The sequence below is a fragment of the Mercenaria mercenaria genome, chromosome 13, assembly GCF_021730395.1.
Source record: "Mercenaria mercenaria strain notata chromosome 13, MADL_Memer_1, whole genome shotgun sequence".
In the NCBI taxonomy this organism is placed as follows: Eukaryota; Metazoa; Mollusca; class Bivalvia; order Venerida; family Veneridae; genus Mercenaria; species Mercenaria mercenaria.
This window is the reverse complement of record NC_069373.1, coordinates 50,766,994-50,790,528: the sequence shown is the minus strand read 5'-3', so window position 1 is coordinate 50,790,528 and position 23,535 is coordinate 50,766,994. Positions and strand designations below refer to the sequence as shown.

Sequence of the window (23,535 nt, the reverse complement as noted above, 5' to 3'; positions counted from 1 at the left end):
GTTGAAAAAATACCTTTTACACACAGTATATATACAATATCCTTGAGAAATAAATGTAGTGAAAACCGAACCGACATGGAGAAATAACCATTATATGCATGCCTTGATATATGTCTCGTAGATGCTTTTCTCCTGATTTTGTGTTTAACAGATGTACTGTGCTATGTTGTGAGATGCAGGCAACACAAACTTTCTTTTACGTTTTTGACCAAGTCAAGGGCCATAACTCTGGTATGGCCGAGTGACAAATTCCTGGTGCACAACTTCACATGCTGAATAATATTCTTGTATCATAGCTCGGTGTGTTTTCTTAACAAATTTGGTGCAGGTAATTCGTATACACTGAGTACAGGGTACGGTAACTAAAAGTGTGCAGGTATTTAATACCCGCACGCTAGTTACCGCACTGTTGGATAGAAAAGTATGCCAGCGTGTCTGGAACAGTAGACAGTGAAGTGTATTTTATTGATTTTCTGCTCTAGCATTGGTTTATTTTACCTGGGCTTTACACATTTGTAAAGCAAGGATTTTAAGTACCCACTGAACTGCTGTATATGGCAATGTGGAACGCCTACAACTACCATATATGGATGGCTATGATACAAAACAGAAAGAACATTAAAACTCTCGGGTAAACAATTTATACTCGGGGGCTATGCCCCCTCGTACAAATCGTTTACCCTCGAGTTTCCATGCTCTTTCTATTACTTATGGCACAATAAAACTTTTACCAAGTAGTTTTATTGTTGATAACATGGAAGACATCATGAGAGTGCCAGAGGAAAGTAGAATACATCTATGCTACAAGTATATGGAAACTATTGAAAACCAAACACGCAAATAGTCACTATCCTGCAGTAAGTGTTGGCCAAGTATTTAAGGCCCACAACTTTGATTGGCCTTTCTATCATTTGACACCCCACCCCAATCTGATTAAAATCTTCCCCTGTTCATGCTATGGAATTCGAAAGATCAAGTACTTTAGTCAGATTGCCTCCCTCCCACAACCCCATACCGTGCTGTGGGATTTGAGCATCACTAGAAGTCTGGAAACCATCCATGTAAACAGTGCTGTTTCAGTGGTTCCCTCCACCTGTTTGAAATAATGCCCAGGCACTCAGAACTTTCAATTTCCCTCCTTATTTCAGTTGATACTAGGTTAGCGACTTGATTAAACTTGTGTAACTTACAAGGTTTAAATTGTAGGTGTCTTTTATGTGAAAGAAATATGGTTTTCAGGCTGTGAAAACAAACTGTTCATTCAAAATAAAATTTATTCAATTTTTTCATTAAACATAAAACAAATATCTGATTATGAAATAAAATAATTATAAATATACATCAAAAGAGATCAGATCTTGACAGTCTTTAGACTAGGCACAAATGCTCAACTGTAGATTTCATATTTTTGGCTTACAGGTATTTTCAGTCAATCTTTTGAAGAATCGGCAACAGTTGCAAATTTTGAAAGTAGTACCAGCTACAAAGCATGATTTCTCAACATCATGAATGTTGTTTTTGACTATAAAATCATATAAATAAAAGCAATGTGAATGATATCTAAATAATAAAATCATGGAATAAAATTCACACAAATAATATCCTATCTACACCATCTCAGTAACAGATATTACAGTAAACTGTGGAACCTGTCTAAACAGGAATTCCTAGAAATCTCTCCATGCTGAACAATTGCCTTGGTCTGAAATAGATTTCTTCTATTGAAAATCATTCTTCCTAAACACAAGCCCTGCAAAACCGAGCTTTTTCCTCCGGTCCCTTAGCCCGATCTATTAACAGGATTTCAAATATAATGTTTGTTTCTGACTCGAGCTAGCCTTTTTCATGAAGTGACACTGTTTAGCACAGAATGTCATCTCACTTAGACTTGTAAGCCTACTTATTATTAAATCCCTTCCAACACATTTTCAAAGTTAGCCTCCTTGATCAAGCTCGGCTAGTTCAGGGATATGTCAGTCTCTTCTATCATGACGATGGGTATTTAGATCACAGATCGAGTGAGGTAGGTGGTAAATCACAGCCAACATAAGCCCCTACTTCTACACAGTAATTTATCAAAGATTTCCAGTAAATGTCCTGAAACAAATAATGTATAGTGCAAAGCAGCTCAGTTGCTAATTATGAATTTTTCTAGTGAACAAGGACTTGCAAATGTTGGCAAATAATTTAATGTAATTGTTATAGAAATGTGGATTAAGTACAATTAAAAAGGGAGAAAATTTGTAAAAAACAACAGTAAGGGTCATCATGCCATATGAGTTGACAGGTTTATGCGAAGTTCCAATACAAAATCTTCATAAGTTTCAGAGTTATGTAAAGGAAACAACAATTTGACCAAATTTTCTAAGAATGAACAGGGAATCATTTTGCAAAAGCCAAAGTTTCGAATTTTAATGTGTAAACTTGCACTATGTGTTAGATCTGAAACTAATAGAAATTCCACAAATAGTCAAGATGGGAGTATTCTGCTTAGTGATTTCAGGGAAATAATTTTGTCCAAACAAGTTTTCAGTTACAGAACCTGGTTTGTGAACTGTCTCGTGATTCTAAAAACACTGTGTTAATGAATTTCAAAAAATGTCTGTATTAACTCTAGAGGTAATAAAAGAAAACTATTTGGGATGGCAAAGGACACTATCTAACACTTTGCTGTATAACATACCCCACCAACATAGTTTGAAAATGGTGTTATTATAGACTATATATATGTAACTACTGTAGCTAATTGACTACATACCTGCATTAATACATAGGGATTTCCAATAATAATCAGAAGAGCCTGGGCCCTTGTAATTGCTACATTGAATCGTTTGGGGTTACTTAGAAACCCTATGGTATGCCTCTCATCAAAACCTATCATCTCTTCATTTGATCTGACCTAGAAATAAACAACTATGTTATAACAAGGAAATGAATTTGCCAGACAACGCCAAAAAATGCACAAAGAACTAAATGACCTATTGTGAATATATTATCAAATTGCTGAAGAAACATAATTTTTATGTGAATGATATTAAATGATTACACAGTTTAGATTCATTCACGTGCCAACATAATGTTCTTATTATGACACAGGAGAAAAATAGATTGAAAACCTTACAGGTCGACAGAAGATGTATGTTATTTACTTTGTAAATATTTGGAAAAGTGGATAGTAAATGCGAGGCATCTGTTCTTCACTTACTGTAGATATAATGATAACTTGTCTCTCTTGACCTTGAAACTCTTCCACTGACCCGACCTTGACCTCATCCATCCCGAGTTTATTTACCAACAGACGTATCTTTTCAACCTGGAATGAAAAATGGTTTTGCAATAATTATTACTTTGAAAGTACATTATTTTCAGCTTTCATAAAACATGTAGCAGCAACTCTGCAGTATTCTACTCTGAAATTAAATGATTTGATCTTGACACATTCATATTTTACTCCACACTGTGTTTGCAATGAATGGGGATGGATATTACTTGCCTACCAACTGAGGTTAGGCTGCCTGTCCAGATAGCTGCAGCCATTCTTCAAACTGAAGAATATTTAAAATTAATTTTATACAAATCTGCAGCTTGGGTTTTTACATTAAATTAGTTATCTTTTCAGAGAACAGAGATAACCACATGACGAAAGAACCAATCATGTTGTACTGTGAGATCAAATCATTCGTGTCAGGAGTCCACTTTTTGTCTGTCTGTTATTTGGACTCTTAATGCAAGTTGAACTGCATTGTACATAACGTTTTTCGGTACCAACTTCATAATCATATATCAGTTGTTTTTTTTAAACAGACCAGTTGCATAATATATCTGCTATGCAGTTAGCTCAAAAAAGCCTTTTAAACATATTTCACACTTCACAAATCAAACAAATATCTACGATTTTCAGTAGTTTTTCAGCTTAGCTCCTTTATTAGTACAGGCAATGACCAGCACCTGGAATAAGCCACTCACATTTACCATGTCAGACGGAGCACTCTTCTTTGCCGTTTACAGCTCAGCCCTAAAGTATCGATTTTTGTTTTTGTTGAACTTAATGTCGCACCGACAATATTATAGGTCATATGGCGACTTTCCAGTTTTGATAGAGGAGGAAGACCCCAGGTGTCCCTCCGTGCATTATTTCATCACAGGCAGGGGCCTTGGTAGAACCACTGACCTTCGGTAAGCCAGCTGGATGGCTTCCTCAGATAAAGAATTCAGCACACCAAGTGAGGCTCGAACCCACATTGGTGAGGGGCAAGTGATTTGAAGTCAGCAACTTTAATCATTCAGCCACGAATCCCCTTCCCCAACCCCCAACCCCTAAGTGTTGAGGGGAACATGATTTGACATCCACGAACAAAACCCGTCAATGACAAAAGGCCCTTAAGTTTTGAAGAAATCCGTAAGAAATATACCTGTTTCCTATAAGGTGTAATCACTCCAATATCATCACAGGTAATCTGTATGCTATCGTCTTTAAGCACATTCTGTAAGTACCTTACTACCTGTACTGTTTCCATGGCATTAAACCATGATGGACTGTTGCCTTCTCTTAGGTCCTCACCCTAAATGATATTTAGATTGAATAAATGTTATTTTTTATATGAATTTTATCAGTGTGCTGTCATGCTTTAGGACAATCTGTAGGTATCTTACTACCTATTTCCATGGTAATAAACCATGACTGACTGTTACCCTTTCCCAGATCTTCACCCTACACAAGTAAAGATGGAAAATACAGGTGATATTTATATCCCACACAAAACAGGTTGTTCTTTACTACATTCTTACTCGATGTAAATGAGATGTGGAACCAAAATTTGTAGTCCTGTTTGGCGCCATATAACCTATACTGTGTTTGTGCGCCGTAAAACCCAAATAAATAAATAAATACAATGTACTTGCGAAACAGTAATATTGGTGACACAATACCCCTTATCTTGTCTGGTTTAAAGTTTTTCAGACAGCTATTAACTCGTAAGGAAACTGTTGACTTTCACACAAGAAGTCCACATGTTAAGTACAAGATGACACTAGATTAAAAACATTTGAGCCTCACTATGAGAAAACCAACACAGTGCATTTGCGACCAGCATGGATCCAGACCAGCCTGTGCATTTGCGCAGTCTGGTCTGGATTCATGCTGGTCGTAAATGCACTATGTTGGTTTTCTCATGGTGAGACTCATTTAATATACAAGCCAGACATATGGCTTCCTCTTGTGTGTGAATTTAGCACTGGCCAAGCTTTAACTTGAAATAGCAGAGTGCTAAATATCTTCTGCTAGAAAAGAAACCTTCTAGTTTTCCATTTTTTTCCACCTATTCTTACCACTATAACTGCATTTTTATGCATTTGAAAAACTGCCAATTTATATATGCCTGAACAGCTGAAATTTTCAGAAATGTTTAGTTTCAACAGCAATATTTATAAACAAATTCTTTAAAATCCAAACTTGATAACAAAAATAGAGCAAACAGAAAAGTTTACATACAATTTAGATGTCAAATATAAACTTTAGACTCTTGTTTTTTACAAATACACATAAGACTCTTGTTTTTCACAAATGCACATTGACTGATGCCCTACTCTTCAAAGAACTACTTTTTTTTGTTTATAAAGTAAAATCTATGGTTTTTTATTTTTTACGTACCCTGACACCATGAAATATTACAGGAACTCCTTGAGTCGGCAACTCCTTCCACTGAGAGAATGTGTGTGTGAGACCACTATCTGCTTGCTCCTTCAGCTCATTATGGTAGAACAGTTTAGATGGTAGACTTAGAATGTTTCTGTGAGATCTGTAATTGTCAACCAATTTTGTGACCTGAAAAACACTGAAAACTTTAAAAAGGCTGTATATATTTAGGAACGAAACATCCCCACCTGAATAAGAGGTGGAGGACCAATGACTTCAGACAAAATGTCTTCTATCAAATTGTTACGGAGAACATGTGCCTTGCCCAAGGACTGAACTCGCAACCCTGCGATCCTTAGATCTGTGCGCTCCCTATTGAGCTAAGTGGTTTGGCATAACTCTGGAAATGCTGCAGGTAGAGTTTAAGCATCTTGTAACACAAATATACATTGCCACTATGAGCAAGTATATCAAGCATGTAAAGTTTCAATTGAATGATCTTAAGTATTGAAGAAGATATTGGACTTCAAGGAAACTTTGACCAAAATTTCTAAGTTTGGAGCATATTGCTGGAAATATTGCAGGTAGATTTATGCAGCTAGTCACACTTATGAACACTGTTACTTTGAGCAAGTACAGCAATTTTCAATATCTTAAGTAATAAAGAAGACATTGGACTTTATAAAAATTGTAACCAAAATTTCTAAATTATAACAGGGCATAATTCTGGAAATATAGCAGGCAGAGTTACACAACTTGTCAAATGAATGAAAATTGTCACTATGAGCAAGTAAAGCAAGTTTAAAACTGAATAACTTAAGTAATGAAGAAGACAGTGGACTTCATAAAAAGAACTTTGACCTTCGCCGGGATGAGTGCAATAGCCATCTTTTTTCTCCAAATAGTTGATCTAGTAAGAATACATACTTATAAAGTACGAACTTAACAAATCATGGATTGTAAGTTGAATTATTTGCAATGGTATGTCAAAGGTTTATCATGAAACCTTTTTATTACTTCTTTATTTATATCCAGATACAATAGTTTCACGATCATCTCTCGGTATGCAATGTTGTAGTCAATGTAACTCTAGCCCAAACATCAATTTTAAACAATTGTATCTTACCAGAAGTGGATCATAAGCACCATGATCGGCAAACTTGTGTTCATCTCTCTCATACAATGGTGTGTGTATCAGTCTTTCAAGGAAAGATAACTCTAGTCCAAACATCTTACTGAACTTTGACATCAGCACTGGACCAAGCTGCTGCGGGTCACCAGCAAGAATTATCTGAAGTAAAATACAATAAAAGCAAGGAGCTGCATTTTCAAAATGCAAAATCATTATTGGAAGTATTACCAAAGATGTTATTTTTTGAGGTTTTACTTTTAGGGGTGAAGATCATATAACGGTTAAGGTCATCTACTGTGAAATCATTTTTATTCGCGTAGGACGAATTTTCGTGTCATGAGAAAATCAACATAATGCGTTTGCGACCAGCATGGATCCAGACCAGCCTGTGCATCCGCACAGTCTGGTCAGGATCCATGCTGTTTGCTTTCACAGCCTATAGCGATTAGAGAAACTGTTAGCGAACAGCATGGATCCTGACCAGACTGCGCGGATGCGCAGGCTGGTCTGGATCCATGCTGGTCGTAAAGCCACTATGTTGGTTTTCTCATGGCGCGGCTCATATTGTTACTAACCTGTCCGTCTGTATGTGAAACAAGACATGAAGAAATCATGGCTTCTGGTTCTGTAGCTTGACCTGCCTGAAAATGAAATATGGCAAAATCTGATACCAGAATCAAGAATTTTAGCATAGAATTTATTTTCACTATATTCACTAACTGCCATCTTTGACAAATAATTTTTAAGATACTATTACTTTCTTAAGTATATGTGTCAACATGTTAGTCATATTCAGTCGAAACTCCTTATCTCCAATTCCATTGAGTGTTTTACTTCAAGCTAACCAAAATTAAACTTGAGATGATATTTTATGAATTTATGAACATGTTTTCAGGACGGGGTTAAAAATGTCTTTGTGATAACTGTAATTTTGAGATAAGAGAGTCCAAAATGACGAGTTTCAACTGTATAATGAATATTGTACCACATGAACCAATTTCAAATAGATCTACATGTATTGCAATTTTTCATCTTACAAAAATGTCTGATTTTACAGTACTGTAACAACATCTATAAAAAATTCTAACTCAAAAGTTCTGTGCTGAACAGTTTCTGGTAAGTCTTCATGAAATATTGTTTTCTGTTTATTTCTGTCCAGGGTTTAATGAAAAAATTTCTTGTACTATTAAAGCTATGGCATTATCCACCATTTGCGACTGATGAGTGAAAAGACAGATGAATTAACAGACAGACAAACTGAGGAAAATGAAATAACATGTATGTTCTCCATATTGTCTTCTAGCTATATATACAATCTCTTTACTTTTTAAGTTATTGCAGGATCCAATATTTGGACTGTTTGTTGCCATAGCAACCACATATATTGCCCAATCATGAGTTATTTCAGCTTCACCAGTAATAGAATACTATAATGTGTATAATTATGCAATTGTACCTCATCAATAAACACGTGTGTAAAGTGTCCTGCTTTTATACCCAGACTGTATAGTGTTCCTGCAGTAACACACGTACTGACTAGAATTCTATATTTAGATGCCAGGTCTATGTTGTCGCCTAGGGAACAATATGGTCGTATACAGTCTGGAATATCCTGAAATGCAGTAACATTACTTTAATTTTATTTATTTACTTTTTTTGGTGGGTTTACAGTCACATCGATACAATTTAGGTCATATGGCACATTTTCAGCTTTCAAGGTGGAGGTAGACTCCAGGTGCCCATTCGGGCAATATAATGTTACAGGCATGCACCTGGGTAGAACCACAGAGTCCTTCCATAAGCCAGATGGATGGCTTCCTAACATGAAGAATTTTACATCCCAAGTGACGTTTCAAGTCCACATCAGTGCGGGGCAAGTGGCTTTAACCACTCAGTCATGGACACCCCTACAACTTTCTTAGCCCATCTAAAAATAATGACAAATGATTTAATGTCTAATAGTTGTTTCTATATTAATATTAGTAAGTTTGTACTCATAGGTGTAGCAAAGATACTGATAAACATCTGCTAGAAACTGTAAAACATTCTGAATCAAAATGCTTGCTACACCATAAGCATAAATCTACACATTTCAAAGTAAGATTTTAGTTTTACAAGTATATTATTTTGATTGTCTAACAATAAACTGACAGTTCTGAATTTCAGCACCTTGTATGCTTACAGAAATAATAAAAGATATCTTAAGTGTGTGGTATGTGTACAAGTTTAAAATCACAAATTCTCTATTAGCATATAACGGTACAAGGAAAAACGCTTTACTTGTTCTGATCTCTGTTGAGCATTTAGCCTCACAAGGTCTCCAGTCTTTACTAAACCACTTTCATGTAACCTCTGTGCCTAAAATTATAAAACAATCTGTGATTAAATCAGTTGGGAAAGCTTATGAGTGTTTCCTACTTCCAGAATTGGAAAGCTGTTACTAAAAATAGCAACTTCCTGTTGAAAAAGAAAAACCACTTCTTTTTACTTTTTGTCGATTCATTCAAATGGGCTGGTACAAAAGAATAATCAGTACATCATTCAGGATCTTTAAGGGGTTACAACTCTGTTGCTTCTGTAACTACTATGAGGTTTAAAAATCTTAGGCCTACCAGAATCCAAGTTACTTTTTTCCCAATTTAGAATATCAGAGTGTCTGACAAGTATTTAATATAAAAACTGACCAGTAGATCTGCAGCACTGTTAGAAGGAGTACAGGCAATGATTCTGCTGTATGAAAGTTTGGTAAAAATCTGCAAAATTGCTTCAACCACTGTAACTGTCTTTCCTGTACCTAAAAAAACAATGTAATAGAGTAAATATAAAGCAACTACTTGGCCAGACTGTTTGGCTTTTAATGTAAAACTAGACTGACATCTATATATCTTTTTCTAATTTATTTTAGCACAATTATGATGAAAGCTTCAAGCTTATTTGAACCATTCTCGAGTCTGCTTCCTGGGAAAACCAGTACTGGTGTCTTATGAGAAGGTGTGATCGTGACCCCTGTAGGGCTTGAAACCAGGATCCAAGGGCTGTATATTGATTAACCAACAAACAAATAGTTGATAACAATTTAGGCCTTTAAAGTTAACTCTTTGCATTGTATTTTTGTTTAAATGATGTTAATCACCTAGTGATAACAACTTGTGACATCATTTAAAATGAAGATATAAAGGAGTATCTAACACTATCAATCTTTCCTCTGATGTTTAGAAAAAGCTCTTTTAAAACTTGCTATTTAAAGTCAAATAAACTGCAATACTATGGTAATTGAAATTTTCTACTTGCGAGACTTTGAGTTAGTATGTATATTGCCAAGCAAGCAATCTTTTCACTTTAAAAGATGAGCTTTGAAAATATTTCAATTCTACACTTTTACATTAACAATGGTATTACATGTATCAATATATGGAACAGACACACAAAATTACAGACAATCATAAAGTTCCATACATGTTTTTAGTCTTCATACCTGGAGGTCCAAATAGTATGTATGGGAGTGGCCTCCCTTGTCCCTGCACAATTCTTGTCACTGCAGCTCGTTGCCGAGCATTTAGACATTTGTTGAAGAAAGGTGAATGGGTTGTTTGAGCCTCTTGTTTAATTAATCCATTATAACTTTGACTGCTTGGTTGGGCTTTCTGTCTAAGCATACAGCGTGCTGGTTTCGGAACAAGCGATGTTGGAAAAAGAACTGTGAAAATGTAAGAAATCTTTAAAAACTGTAGTGTCTTGTAAAAAAGAATACTGTAAAATCATTTGATTCTGTGGTCATGAAATTGTATGGGTTTGGCCAAAACAATTGTTTCTTGGAGATAAAAATTTGTGGGTTTCAGCTTTGAAAGATAAGGAGCATGGGACTTTTTTTTGTTCCATTTAATTTGTGACGCGCCATGAGAAAACCAACATAGTGCGTTTGCGACCAGCATGGATCGAGACCAGCCTGCGCATCTGCGCAGTCTGGTCAGGATCCATGCTGTTCGCTAATGGTTTCTGTCATTGCAAAAGGCTTTGAAAGCGAACAGCATGGATCATGACCAGTCTGCGCAGGCTGGTCTGAATCCATGCTGGTCGCAAATGCACTATGTTGGTTTTATCATGGCATGGCTCATTTAATTTCGTGGACTGATGCAACTACAAAATCTTTTAATGATTACACAATAAGCTGAAAAAAAGTTTTTCTTAAATATTTTCTTTTTTGTCTGACTTAGAAACACAACCAGAAAGTTTAAAAATAAATCTGATTATGAATCTGTTAGCAGTATTGAAATTCTATAAAATGAACCTTCAAAAATGAAACTTCTATTAAAATCAAAGGAACAGAAATTTATATATTCTTTTTATACTGTGATTATTTCAAAATCCAGTTAATTTTAAGAAAGCTGACAGAACATACAAATTTCTGATTGGAATTTAGCTATTGGAACAGAATCAACTAAACGAGAAAAAATTATTTTTTTTAAATTTTATCAGCTGCAGAATGAATGAAACTAATTTTTCAACAGTCTCAAAGTTATCTGACTCGGATTTCTAAAACTTGAAAATGTAAAAAGAGGTAAAATATACTTTACATACTATTTTCTCCCAAACCACTAGCACTCTCCGAGGCCCTGTGACATTTTCTTAATGGACCTCTGGAATGAATACATGTAACGCTACATGCAAAGTCTGACTGAGAAAAGCAACCATTCTTTAACCTTTAGCTTGCTGGCGGCAAGTGATTCTGCCACGCGACCAGTGCAGACCAAGATAAGCCTGCACTGTTCGCCATTCGGTCAGTAAATTTTCAGCAAACACCCCTTCAAACAATAAATGTTATTGCCCAAATTGAATGACTGACCATTTTAGAAATTTAGCAGGCGAAAGGTTAAACAACATGGTGTATGCCTCTCACATTACGATTTCTTACAGCCCAGTTGTTTAGCTCAGAACAGCCGGATGTATCACACAGCCAGATGTATATCAATGGTGATTGACTGAAAACAGCAAGTCTAATGTCATTTATCCTCCACTTCCGATACATGTAGTAAAGTTGTCAGTTACTGTTTGTTTTCTAGGTTACACAGACATAATTTAGGATTAATGGCAACTCTGGCTTGAATTGTGGGTGAAGACCCCAAAATGTCTCTCCATACATAATTTCAGGCACAGGCAACACCTAGGTAGAACTGCCAGCCTTATACCTTTTTTACTTGAAAAACGAAAATTTACTAAGTAAATCCAAGAGCCTGATACAGCTTGGAATATATCAGATTAGTAGATCGATACTGAATTAGTCAAGCAGCTGTAAATATTGCATCATTTCCTACTGATATATTCTCTTTCTTCAAGGATACATGCATATCACATTTTACTGTAATTATAAAATGGTCAAGGCCATGCCTCCCTTTTACCACACTGACCCGTACATTTCTGTGGAGGGTCACTAACAAACCCAATAATTCATACTAATATGCCTACCTATTGAAAGTAAACTGAACATTGTAGTCTTTTCCTGTGTATATTCTTTGAAAGTCTGGATAAAACTTCAACAATACTTCATCTTTTAAAATCTGCAATCAAACACGTTTTAATTTAATCACTTACAGAAAACAGATGGTTTTTGTTACAATCATGTATTTGAAGCACATACATGTATGTATCTTGCAATTTGTTCTGTAACACATGCTGACTGACAACACTGATGTGAATTTCATACATAAAAATAATTATTTCCTTTGCTTACACAAGCAAGTTGGTGAACCAGCTATACTTAGGCAAACTGAGGTTCTGTTGATGTTTTTCAGATCGCAGCTACCTGTTATCAAGTCAATGTTGTTGATCTTTAAGACTTTAAGGTATTGCACCCATGATGACAATCTGCAATTTCTGTCTGATTATATATTCCTGTCTGCTATTTTGACATCCAAGGACCTTACCAAAAAAATTGCATTTTAATAACACTGTAAGAATACTGATATAATATATGGAGAATGTCAATTTAAAATCCTTGACAATAACAGAAAATTTTCTGCAACACATGTAGGAGTGCCAAAACTGCATACAGAGAATACTTCATCAAATGGAAAATGCCAATTTTCATTACGTGTCCACTACCTAAATGCTAATACCGAGCACTTAACTCACTTAAGGTGGTTCAACATATAAATGGTCCTCTATCATAGTATAATCACAAGGTTTTTGTAAATAACTGAACCAAACAACCTTAAAATGTCCTCAACTCCTTCCATTTTCCTTTACAAGCTTTACTTTATTTGGATTGGTAAGTTGGAGCAGCTTACCTCATGTACATATCCTTCAAAACAGGGGCCATCTGGATCTGAGGGGTCACTGAGAATTACTTTGTCCCCTATTAGTACTGAAGGTCGTCCCTCAGCTAGCCCAGGTACACCAAGAGCTAAATATTCACCAAAATGGCGGAGGCAAACCTGAAAAACCAAAAAGCTTAATACAAGTACATTTGTAATCAACATTCACTAGCTCTAGGAAATAAACATGCTGGAAATGATTGTATGGCTTATGATGTATGAAACAATTTTTTAATTTTCAACTAGATACCCACGGGCAACATGTAGAGCCTGCCCTTTGACCCCTAACTGTGACCTTGACTGTTGAGATGGAGTTTGTCTCACTGAGTTAAACATCAATGCCAAATATAAACAAGATTCCTCAATGCATGTCAAAGTTATGGGCCAGACAAGATCTGACATCACATTTGACCTCCAACTGTGACCTTGACCTTTGAGATAGGAACCTGGAGTTTACGCATGACACTCCATCTCACATAGGTTAACATTCAAACCAAATATAAACAAGGAATCCGTAAAACCGAATGGTGCTCCCCAATGCATGTGCTTGTCCCAATATGGGGAATAATGTATAAGAAACAAACAAAAAAATGGAGATATCAAAAAGAAGAAAATTGAACTAGAGCTATCACTAAAGGTGATGAATGTACCCCCCACATGCACTGACACAGTACATTGCAATTTGACGAACACAAGATTGCATAATTATGTGGACTGTATGTATATAGACTGTATGTATACAGTATAGTAACAAAAAACAAAGTCCCATAACTATGCAGAATATTTATCTAAAAGAATGTAACATGCACCATGCACAACTAGGGTTGGTACTGATCACTTGTGTAAAGTTTCATTAAATTGTGTGCAAGGGTTTGGTAGATTAGGCATGCACAAGATTGCATATGCAGACTGTATGTACATAGTATGTTAACAAGAAACAAAGTCCCATAACTCTGCAATTTTTGTCGCTGAAAGAACGTAACATGCCCCATGCACAACTACTGTTGGTACTGATCACTTGTGTGAAGTTTCATTAAATTGTGTCAAGGGGATGAGGAGAGATGGTGCGCACAAGATTGTGTCTATGTATATAGTATAGTAACAAAAAAACAAAGTCCCATAACTCTGCAAATTTTTTTTCTGAAAGAACCTAACATGCCCCATGCACAACTACTGTTGTTACTGATCACTTGCTTAAAGTTTCATTAAATTGTGTCAAGGGGATGAGGAGAGATGGTGTGCACAAGATTGTGTCTATGTATATAGTATAGTAACAAAAAAACAAAGTCCGATAACTCTGCAATTTTTTTTTCTAAAAGAACCTAACATGCCCCATGCACAACTATTGTTGGTACTGATCACTTGTGTGAAGTTTCATTAAATTGTGTCAAGGGGATGAGGAGAGATGGTGTGCACAAGATTGTGTCTATGTTTATAATATAGTAACAAAAAAACAAAGTCCCATAACTCTGCAAATTTTTTTTCTAAAAGAACCTTACATGCCCCATGCACAACTACTGTTGGTACTGATCACTTGTGTGAAGTTTCATTAAATTCTGTCAAGGGGATAAGGAGAGATGGTGCGCACAAGATTGCGTCTACGGACAGACGGCCAGACAGACAGACAACCTGAAACCAGTATACTCCCCCCCCCTTTCAACTTTGTTGTCGGTGGGTACAATAAAGGAAGATAATTCAAAAACTAGGCAAGGTAGGCCTTTATTTTCTTGTGAAGTTTCAATGAAATGCCATTAATACTTTTCAAGTGAAGCTCCAGACAAGCCTTATTTTGTATAATAAAGGGAGATAATTCAAAAACTAGCTAAATAGAGTTATGGTTCTTTGACACTGCATTTCCCACCAAGGCCTCTATTATTTTGTGAAGTTTCAATGAAATGCCATTAATACTTTTCAAGTTATACTCCGGACAAGCCTTATTTCGTATAATAAAGGAAGATAATTCAAAAACTAGGTAAGGTAGAGTTATGATTCTTTGACACTGCACTTTGTCTCAATGACCTCTATGATCATGTGAAGTTTCAATCAAATGTCATTAATACTTTTCAAGTTATACTCCAGACAAGTCAAACTCCCTAGTCTCAGTGTGAATTCTTAGCCTGTGGAGGTCAAAGTCCCTGGTCTTAATATGAAATCTTACCCTGTAGAGGTCAAATTCTCTGATATCAGTGTGAAATTTTACCCTGTAGAGATCAAATTCTCTGATATCATTGTAAAATCTTACCCACTAAAGGTCAAATTCTCTAATAAAATAAGACCTGTCTGTAAGACAGCCAATGCTCGACTATTGGAATTGTTGCCTAGAAGCAGGAATATTACCCAAAATGTTGAAATATCTATAGAGTTTCAATCCAGTATCTGCATTAGTTTTGGAGATAGTTTTGTTTGTTTGTTTTGGGTTTAACGCCGTTTTTCAACAGTATTTCAGTCATGTAACGGTGGGCAGTTAACCTAACCAGTGTTCCTGGATTCTGTACCAGTACAAACCTGTTCTCTGCAAGTAACTGCCAACTTCCCCACATGAATCAGAGGTGGAGGACTAATGATTTCAGACACAATGTCGTTTATCAAATAGTCACGGAGAACATACGCCCCGCCTGAGGATCGAACTCACGACCCCGCGATCTGTAGACCAACGCTCTACCTACTGAGCTAAGCGGGCAGGCTTTTGGAGTTAGTAACTTGCATGCTAAACCAGAAGTTTTCAAGTTCAAAAAGTGTCATTATTTTGCAAAGTACATGTAAAGAGTTATGGGACTTGCTGCTACGCCCTAGTTTTATAAACCCAAAGAAACATGTGATGTTTCAATTTAATATTTGCATTAGTTTCTGAGAAAGTAACTTGCATGAAAACTTTAACCAGGATTTTCTAAGTCCAAAAGGGGGCATAATTTGGCCAAAATAAATGTCAGAGTTATGGGACTTGATGCTATCACCTAGTTTTATAACCCCGCAGATACAGGTGAAATTTCAAATCAATATCTGCATTAGTTTTGTAGATATTAACTTACATGCAATTTTCCAAAAGGGGGCATAATTTGGCCAAAATACATGTCAGAGTTGACCCAGTGAGGTTGGTAATTGACCTAACTGACCTAGAAAAAAAAAGTTTCAAAGCTATATGCCTTTAAATGATAGCTATACCTACTTACCGTACATGCAAAACTTTAACCAAGGTGTGCCAGGGTGAGTAGAATAATCGAATAGTCAAGCTAAACCATGTATGGGCCAGATATCAATGTGAAATCTTACAGGATATCAATGTGAAATATTACCATGTACCGGTATAGGTTAAATTCCCTGGTCTCAATGTGAAATACTACACTGTACTGGTAAAATATTTTGTTATCAATTTGAAATCTTACCAAATATTGGTCAAATATCAATGTAAAATCTTACCCTGTACAGGTCAAATTCCCTGATATCAATGTCCATCTGTATCTCCTCCAGGTACAGCAGCATTTTGAATTTCTCTCTGTAGTTTTTAAATGTCAATTCCTATAAAAAACAAAAACAAATAATGTTTATTTCCATGTCAAGTTAGCAACTTCTTCATGTGCATATTTATTTTGTGTAACAATCTGGGAAAAAGTTGGTTCCTATGACCAAAACAAATACATGTATTAATTTGGAATAAGTACACAACGAAAATCTGTACTCAATGCTACAGAGAATTGAACATTCAAATGGCATATGACTGATCAGTTAGGTACTGTAAAATCATTTAATTTCGTGGGCATGAAATTTTGTGGTTTTGGTCAAAACGGCAATTTCATGGGGATATGAACTCGTGGATTTCAGCTTCTGAATATAAAATGAATGGGAATTTTACTTGTTCGTTAAGATTAAATTTCGTGGATTGACTCACCCACGGAATCCACAAAAATTAATCCCCCATGAATATTAATGATTTCACAGTATAAAGATCAACTTAAGTGTAAAACTAAAGTCTTCTGGTTCAGGTAAACATACTATAGTCAAGTGTCTCTGACTAGAAATAATATGTTACAGTATCAAATATAAATTGTGGCCTCAATGGCAAAATGGAATATATAGCTATTAAAACTTAAAAGAGTTGCCCCAAAACAGAATGGCATAGCTTTAAAACTTAAATAAATAAGAGTTTATTTTTAAAACCGTTACTAAAAATAAATACAGACCATACCTCAGCTAGGACTGGGGCATAATACAGCAAATCATCCTGGGTCAGTCTAAGTTGGCGGAGATCTTCTGGTACGTTATAATGTGGCAATCTGTGTGGAAACTGCACTGTCTTCTTGTTTCTGTAAATATATTCTACTCAAATTAAACAGCTTTCTACCAACTGCTTCTACTCTACAACATTTCCCCAAATGTCCCCAAATGAACTGACAGCAATCAACTTCACCTTTACCCTGCTAAATTTCTAAAATGGACTAGTCCATCATTCAATTTGGGCAGCACCACTTATTATTCAAAGGGGTGATCATTAAAAATTTACTGACTGAATAGCGAACAGTGCAGATCATGATCCATGCAGGCTGATCTTGGTCTGCACTGGTTGCAAAGGCTATTTAGCCGCCAGCAGGCTGAAAGTTAAATCAAAATTTGAAGTCAGACTAAACACGAGGGTCAAACTGTCACAATCTAAGCCCTCATAGCAAATTATTTCATACTAAAATACAGTACTAATTGAGCAGATTAGTTGTCAGTTTTCTCAGTTTGACTTATTCATTGGTAACAACTCCAGGCCTTAACTTTTGGGCTCGAGGTCTAAGTCATGCAAGAGATATATCAATGTTTGTGGCAAATTATTTGAATATCAATGCATGTATAAACAGTTATAGAGCCGACCAAAACATGACCTTAAATCCTTGACCTGTAAACATGACCTTGGCCTTTGAGGCTGGGGACCGTGCTTGAGATTAAGCCTGAAAATCTACATTTTCAAGTCTGAAGGAAATTCTGGCAGTCAATAGCCTGAAATCAGGACCAGTCCTGAAAAATCCCTGGCCTCGGGGAATAGGTATTGCACGCTAAACATTGTCTTGTTACTACAAAGTCTTGTGTGAAGTTATTCCAATATCCATGCATACATAAACAAGAGTGGCAAACTGTCACAACATACACCCATCACAGCAAATACTGAGCAGACAAGTAGTCAATTTCCTCAATGTAAACTAGTTCAAGGGTCATAACCCCAGAGCAGCTAAAACTATCCACACGGTTATTGAAACTGTCAACATATTATGCCCATAAACATTTTGGCTGAATTTGGTGAACTATGGATAAGAACTACTCAATTTTTTGCAATTTCAGGTAATTTAAGAGCCATAACTTAGGAGTGACTTGGAGTATCCAGCTGGTTATCAAACTTGTCTGAGAAATTATGCCCATAAAATGGTGGCTTAAGTTAGACAGTACAAACAGTCAATTCTCACAATTGCCGTGCCATCACTCTACAGCCTCTATGGCAATCCAGCTAATTATGAAACTTGGTCAAGATACCATGTCCATAAATATTGTGACCAAATTTGGTGACAATTGGATAAGAACTACTCAAGTTAGTCAATGAACCTGTCAACTTTCATAATTTTTAGTAATTCAAGGGCCATAATGCCACATGCCCTCCTCTTCAAGGAAATCATTTAATAAGTCCTATTTCACAGATGTATAAAAGGCATGATTTTCTGAAAACAAGAGGGTCATGATGACCCTAGATTGCTCACCTGAGTAATATGAGCTACATGTTTCAAATGTCAAACTGATGATAAAATATTAAGAAGGTCAGTGAATGAAATTCAGTTTTACGATTTGTGTGCAAAACTGTGAATGTCATCAAAATTTCAAGGCTGTATCTTATAAAACAAGACAGTAGGTCAGCAGGTCAAGGTCACAGTCAAGTGACGTCATATTACTTGGGGTTATCAGGTAATTATAATTAAATAGTCTTGGAAATAGGATCAGATGATTTTTTAAGTATTTTTCCTATATAACTCACATTATAACTAAGTGACTCCAGGGCAGGGCCTCTTTTAACCCAGGGGCATAATTTGAACAATTTTAGTAGAGGACTACTAGGCAATGCAGCATACCAAATATCAAAAGCCTAGGTCATATGGTTTCTGACAAGAAGATTTTTAAAGCTTTTTCCTAATATAAGTCTATATAAAACTTGGGACCCCCAGGGCAGGGCCTCTTTTCACCCAAGGGGTACAATTTGAACAATTTTGGTTGAGGACCATAAGACAATACTACAAACCAAATATCAAAGGTCTAAGTGTTGTGGTTTCAGACAAGAAGATTTTTAAACTTTTTTTCCTATATAAGTCTATGTAAAACTTGTGACCACCAAAGCGGGTCCATATTTGATCCTAAGGGGATAATTTGAATAATTTTGGTAGAGGACCACTAGATGATGCTACACACCAGATATCAAGGCCCTGTAGTTTTGGACAAGAAGATTTTTAAAGTTTTTCCTTTCTGTTGCCATGGCAACCAGAGTTCTGCATGGAATTCAATTCTTTGAATAATTTTGAAACGGGGCCACCCAAGGATCATTTCTGTGAAGTTTGATGTAATTCTGCCCAGTGGTTTTCAAGAAGAAGTTTTTTTCGGAAATGTTGACGGCCGGACGCCGGACATTGAGCGGTCACAAATGCTCACCATGAGTCTTTGGCTCAGGTGAGCTAAAAACACATGCACGCATGAATGCATACACATCCTCACGTGCAAACGCACACACATTTCAGAATACCACATCTATCTACAAAGAAAAGGCCAGTAACCTGTTGGGTCTCTCTCCAGGTATCATCCATGGTGCAGATGTTCTATCCACATTTTCCCTGTATCTGCTATATCCCTGTCTGCCACCTTGTATATATGGTCTGTTGTGTTCCAGAAGAGACAGAACAGGGTCAGTAATGTTGGCTGTTATATAACGACCGATCTTAAAGTTTTCAAACGTAAAAATCTGTAACTGTTTTTCCTGACCCTGACACCTGTAATTGTAATAGAAAAGTAAAATTGTATTTTGATTCACTCGCAGTACATAAAAGAAATGGATTTTTTATTATTAATTATTTAAATATCTATCAATTTAAATGGATTTGCCTCAGTATCAACACAAAAAAATTTAAAAAAGATAGCAATAGAAATTAAATGTGAACAAAAGCTGTCACTATTAGTGACAAATGTCCAAGAATGCTACAACTGTCTGTGCAAAATATGCCAGAATAGTTTAGGTATGAATCATTTTATGACTTTGACCTTGACCTGAGAGACTCGCGTCATAAGCACAACACACCTTCTCAATATGGTTAACATTTGTGTCAAATTATTTTCAAATCACTTGATAAAAGGCAGAGTTATGGACCAGACAAGAAACAGACCATGTTAACCTTTAACTTCTTAGCGTGACCATGACCTTAAAGCTAGGGGTCTGGCTCTTGCACATAACAAGTCATCACATTATAGGCAACATTTATGCCATGTGATTTTTAAAATCTCTTCATCAATGGCAGAGTTATGGACCAGACACGAAACAGACCCTGTTAACCTTTGACCTCTAAGTGTGTCCTTGACCTTGGAGCTAGGGGTCTGGGTCTTGTGCATGACACATCGTCTCGTTATGGTGAACATTTAGGCCAAGTTACTTCAAAATCCCTTCATAGGTGGCAGAGATACAGTCCAGACAAGTATTTACCGGACACACGCACAGACGGAGGACATTCCTATAGTCTCCTCCGGTGTTCCACCATTAGGGGACTAATAACTTAATCCTATAAAATATACCTTGCATCAAGTTCAAGGTTGACAACTAAAGACATTTTAGGGCACAATGTCATATTTCCAACAGTACTGCCAGAGCTGCCATTTTCTACAACTTCACCATTTTCCTACAAAAGAGACTGAACTATCATTTGGTGTTCCTTAGGACCATTTAATCACAGATACCATTATTAAATATACATGTCAATGAAATTTGAAAATTCATTAACCTGTTTTATAATAAGATACTGTGAAATCATTTAATTTCGTGGGCATGAAATTTCATGGTTTTGGTCAAAACGGCAATTTCGTGGGGATATGAATTCGTGGATTACAACTTTTGAACATAAAGTGAATGGGAATTTTACTTGTTCGTTGGGATTAAATTTCACGGATTGACTCAACCACGAAATCAACGAAAATTAGTCCCCCACGAATATTAATGATTTCACAGTATGCCTCTACAAAGAAATTAAATACAAACTCTTGTGCAGGGGGTTCAAACATTACCCCAAGACACAAACTGACATGTAGGGCTCCAATATTCTCTATATACTTTGTACCTTGGGGTATGAAAATAAGCAGAAATTTTACAAAATAAAATAAAAACTGTCTGCAAGAAAAATTGCAGAAGACATAAAGATTCTTAGAAAAATTTTGTATCTTGTATGCATGAAATTTCTTGTTTTTTTTTGTACTTTAAAATGTTTAAAATAGATATTTAAACAGATTTTCTCTTTTTAAATTTTTGAGCCAGTTTTATGGCTTCCTTATGTACTGTTATATTTTTATTTTTATTGCGAGTTGGGGTGTCATGTAAATTTTCTACATAAAATCGTTGGTCAAAAACCCTTGTTTTCTCCCACTTTCAAACATGACTTCTTCCTACAGGTATTTCCAAATTTTTCCCCTTGAAACACAAACCTTCCTTTCTGACAGAATTTTCTCTTGTGAGGCCCTTTTTGAAATGGCCCTGTGGACTTTAAATAGAAAATTTATAAAAAGCTTGGTGTAATTTAATTTTAAAAATTAGGGGAATAATAAAATGGATGGTGAAAATTTTTTCATTAAAAGGACCCAGTAAAATTCAACAGGCACTACCAAAATGACCTTAAGGTCCATTACAAAGAGAAAGTGGTTGAAATTTTTTTCATAGCCGTGATTGATTCTGAAGCACTAAATAATGAAGTTGGGAGGTCAAAATTTACGGGAGGTTTTGGAATAAAAAAAATTTGTGTATTATGTTGAATTTAAATGAATGACGAATGCCCCCCCGGGCTTTTAACTTTCTTATATTCTAGAAAAATAATTGTACATTATGCGATTTTTTTCGAATTTTAATCCCAACTTTCTTTTTCCCAAAAAAAATAAAATAGTTTCGGTGCTTTTTAAAAAAATTTTTTTTACTTTCCTTAGTATTGGCCTTTAAATTTGTTTTTACATGAAAATTTTTAACTCTTTTTTAAAAATATAAGTTTTTAAATTTAAAAAAAGTCTAAACGTTTGTTCAGATTTTTTGAAGTATAATACAATGCATTAAAAAATTTTAAAATTTTAAATTTTTTGTTTGGAAAAGAAGAATGGCTTACTTTGCATAATGAGGTTTTTCGAGGGGTTCAACAGCACAGCCTCAGGATAATCCCCCTTAAATCCCTTCTACAGCTTTGTGTGATGGCCCCATTTTTTGGGGGATTCCGTAAACATACATCACTAGTAAAACACCTCTCCCAATGTAAACCCTGGTCCCGTTTTCCCAGTAATCCCTTTGCTTCTTTACACGTAAGGTGTAAATAAGCAATGGTTGAAAGGGGTTTCCTTTGGGTAAATTGCTTACTTTTATTCCAAACGCCCCCATGGTTGAAATATTATTTTTCTTTGTTTAAAGTAACATTGTTGCCGATATAACCGTTCTGCCTTAAAATCTGTCCTGACCCATAATCTCCGTGGGGCCTCTTCAGCAACGACTTGTCAGCTCTGGTCTTTCCAAATTTCTGAAGAACACTTTTTCTGCATGCCAACACCCTTGAATGCTGTTGGTTGAACAACAGTCACTTTGTCTTTTAAAATTTGGGCCCTTTTCCCCCAACAAAATCGTTCAAATGAAAAAAACACCTCATGTCAAAGACCTGACTATGAAAATGTGCGTTATTTTTTTCGTATTCTTACTTTGGACGGTTTGCTTTCATTTCTGTGAGGCCTGTATGTGGAAAAAAAGTTTTTCCCTTTTCAAGTTTTTTTTACACTCAATTAAACACATGTTAAAAACTTTACTTTTGCAAATTTTTTGTAAAATATATGTTTGGACAGTACCATATATTCACAAAATTAAAAAAGGCATGTAAATGTTGCTGTTAAATATAATGCTATATATTTAATATCACTGTTGAGACAGAAAAATGTCCATAGATTGAAAAATGGAAGACGCATTAATTCATTAATGTTTTCATGTACTGTTTTCCATTCAGTAGTGTCACTTTAATTGTGTTGAAAAAATGTAAACAATAAGTTTAGGGGAGGAAATGAATCAATAATTATTCAAAAAAAGTTATGGCACATGCTGGCTTAGTGCATAAATGTCCTAAGATGCACATTATAGGAATAGGTTAGTTAATACATCCTTTGGGAAATGATACAGCGTTTAGATCATTTCAGTGTAATACGTTTAAGAAATAAAATGTGGTTTTGTAGTT

At 35.7% G+C, this 23,535-nt stretch overlaps 1 protein-coding gene across 1 annotated transcript; it reads right to left on the bottom strand.

Annotated features, from left to right (window-relative positions):
• Positions 1-1,256: 1,256 nt before the first annotated feature.
• LOC128547919 (RNA helicase Mov10l1-like) lies at positions 1,257-20,991 on the bottom strand. Its single transcript, XM_053521807.1, has 18 exons — positions 20,870-20,991; positions 19,864-20,076; positions 17,262-17,379; positions 16,496-16,594; positions 13,052-13,198; positions 12,231-12,322; positions 11,346-11,404; positions 10,243-10,464; positions 9,452-9,561; positions 9,048-9,125; positions 8,224-8,379; positions 7,343-7,408; positions 6,762-6,926; positions 5,651-5,824; positions 4,413-4,562; positions 3,206-3,313; positions 2,759-2,899; positions 1,257-2,097 (listed from the first exon to the last, which is right to left on the bottom strand). The coding sequence occupies exons 1-18, from the start codon at positions 20,920-20,922 to the stop codon at positions 2,008-2,010; spliced, it is 2,241 nt and encodes a 746-aa protein (XP_053377782.1). The 5' UTR covers positions 20,923-20,991; the 3' UTR covers positions 1,257-2,007.
• Positions 20,992-23,535: the final 2,544 nt, after the last annotated feature.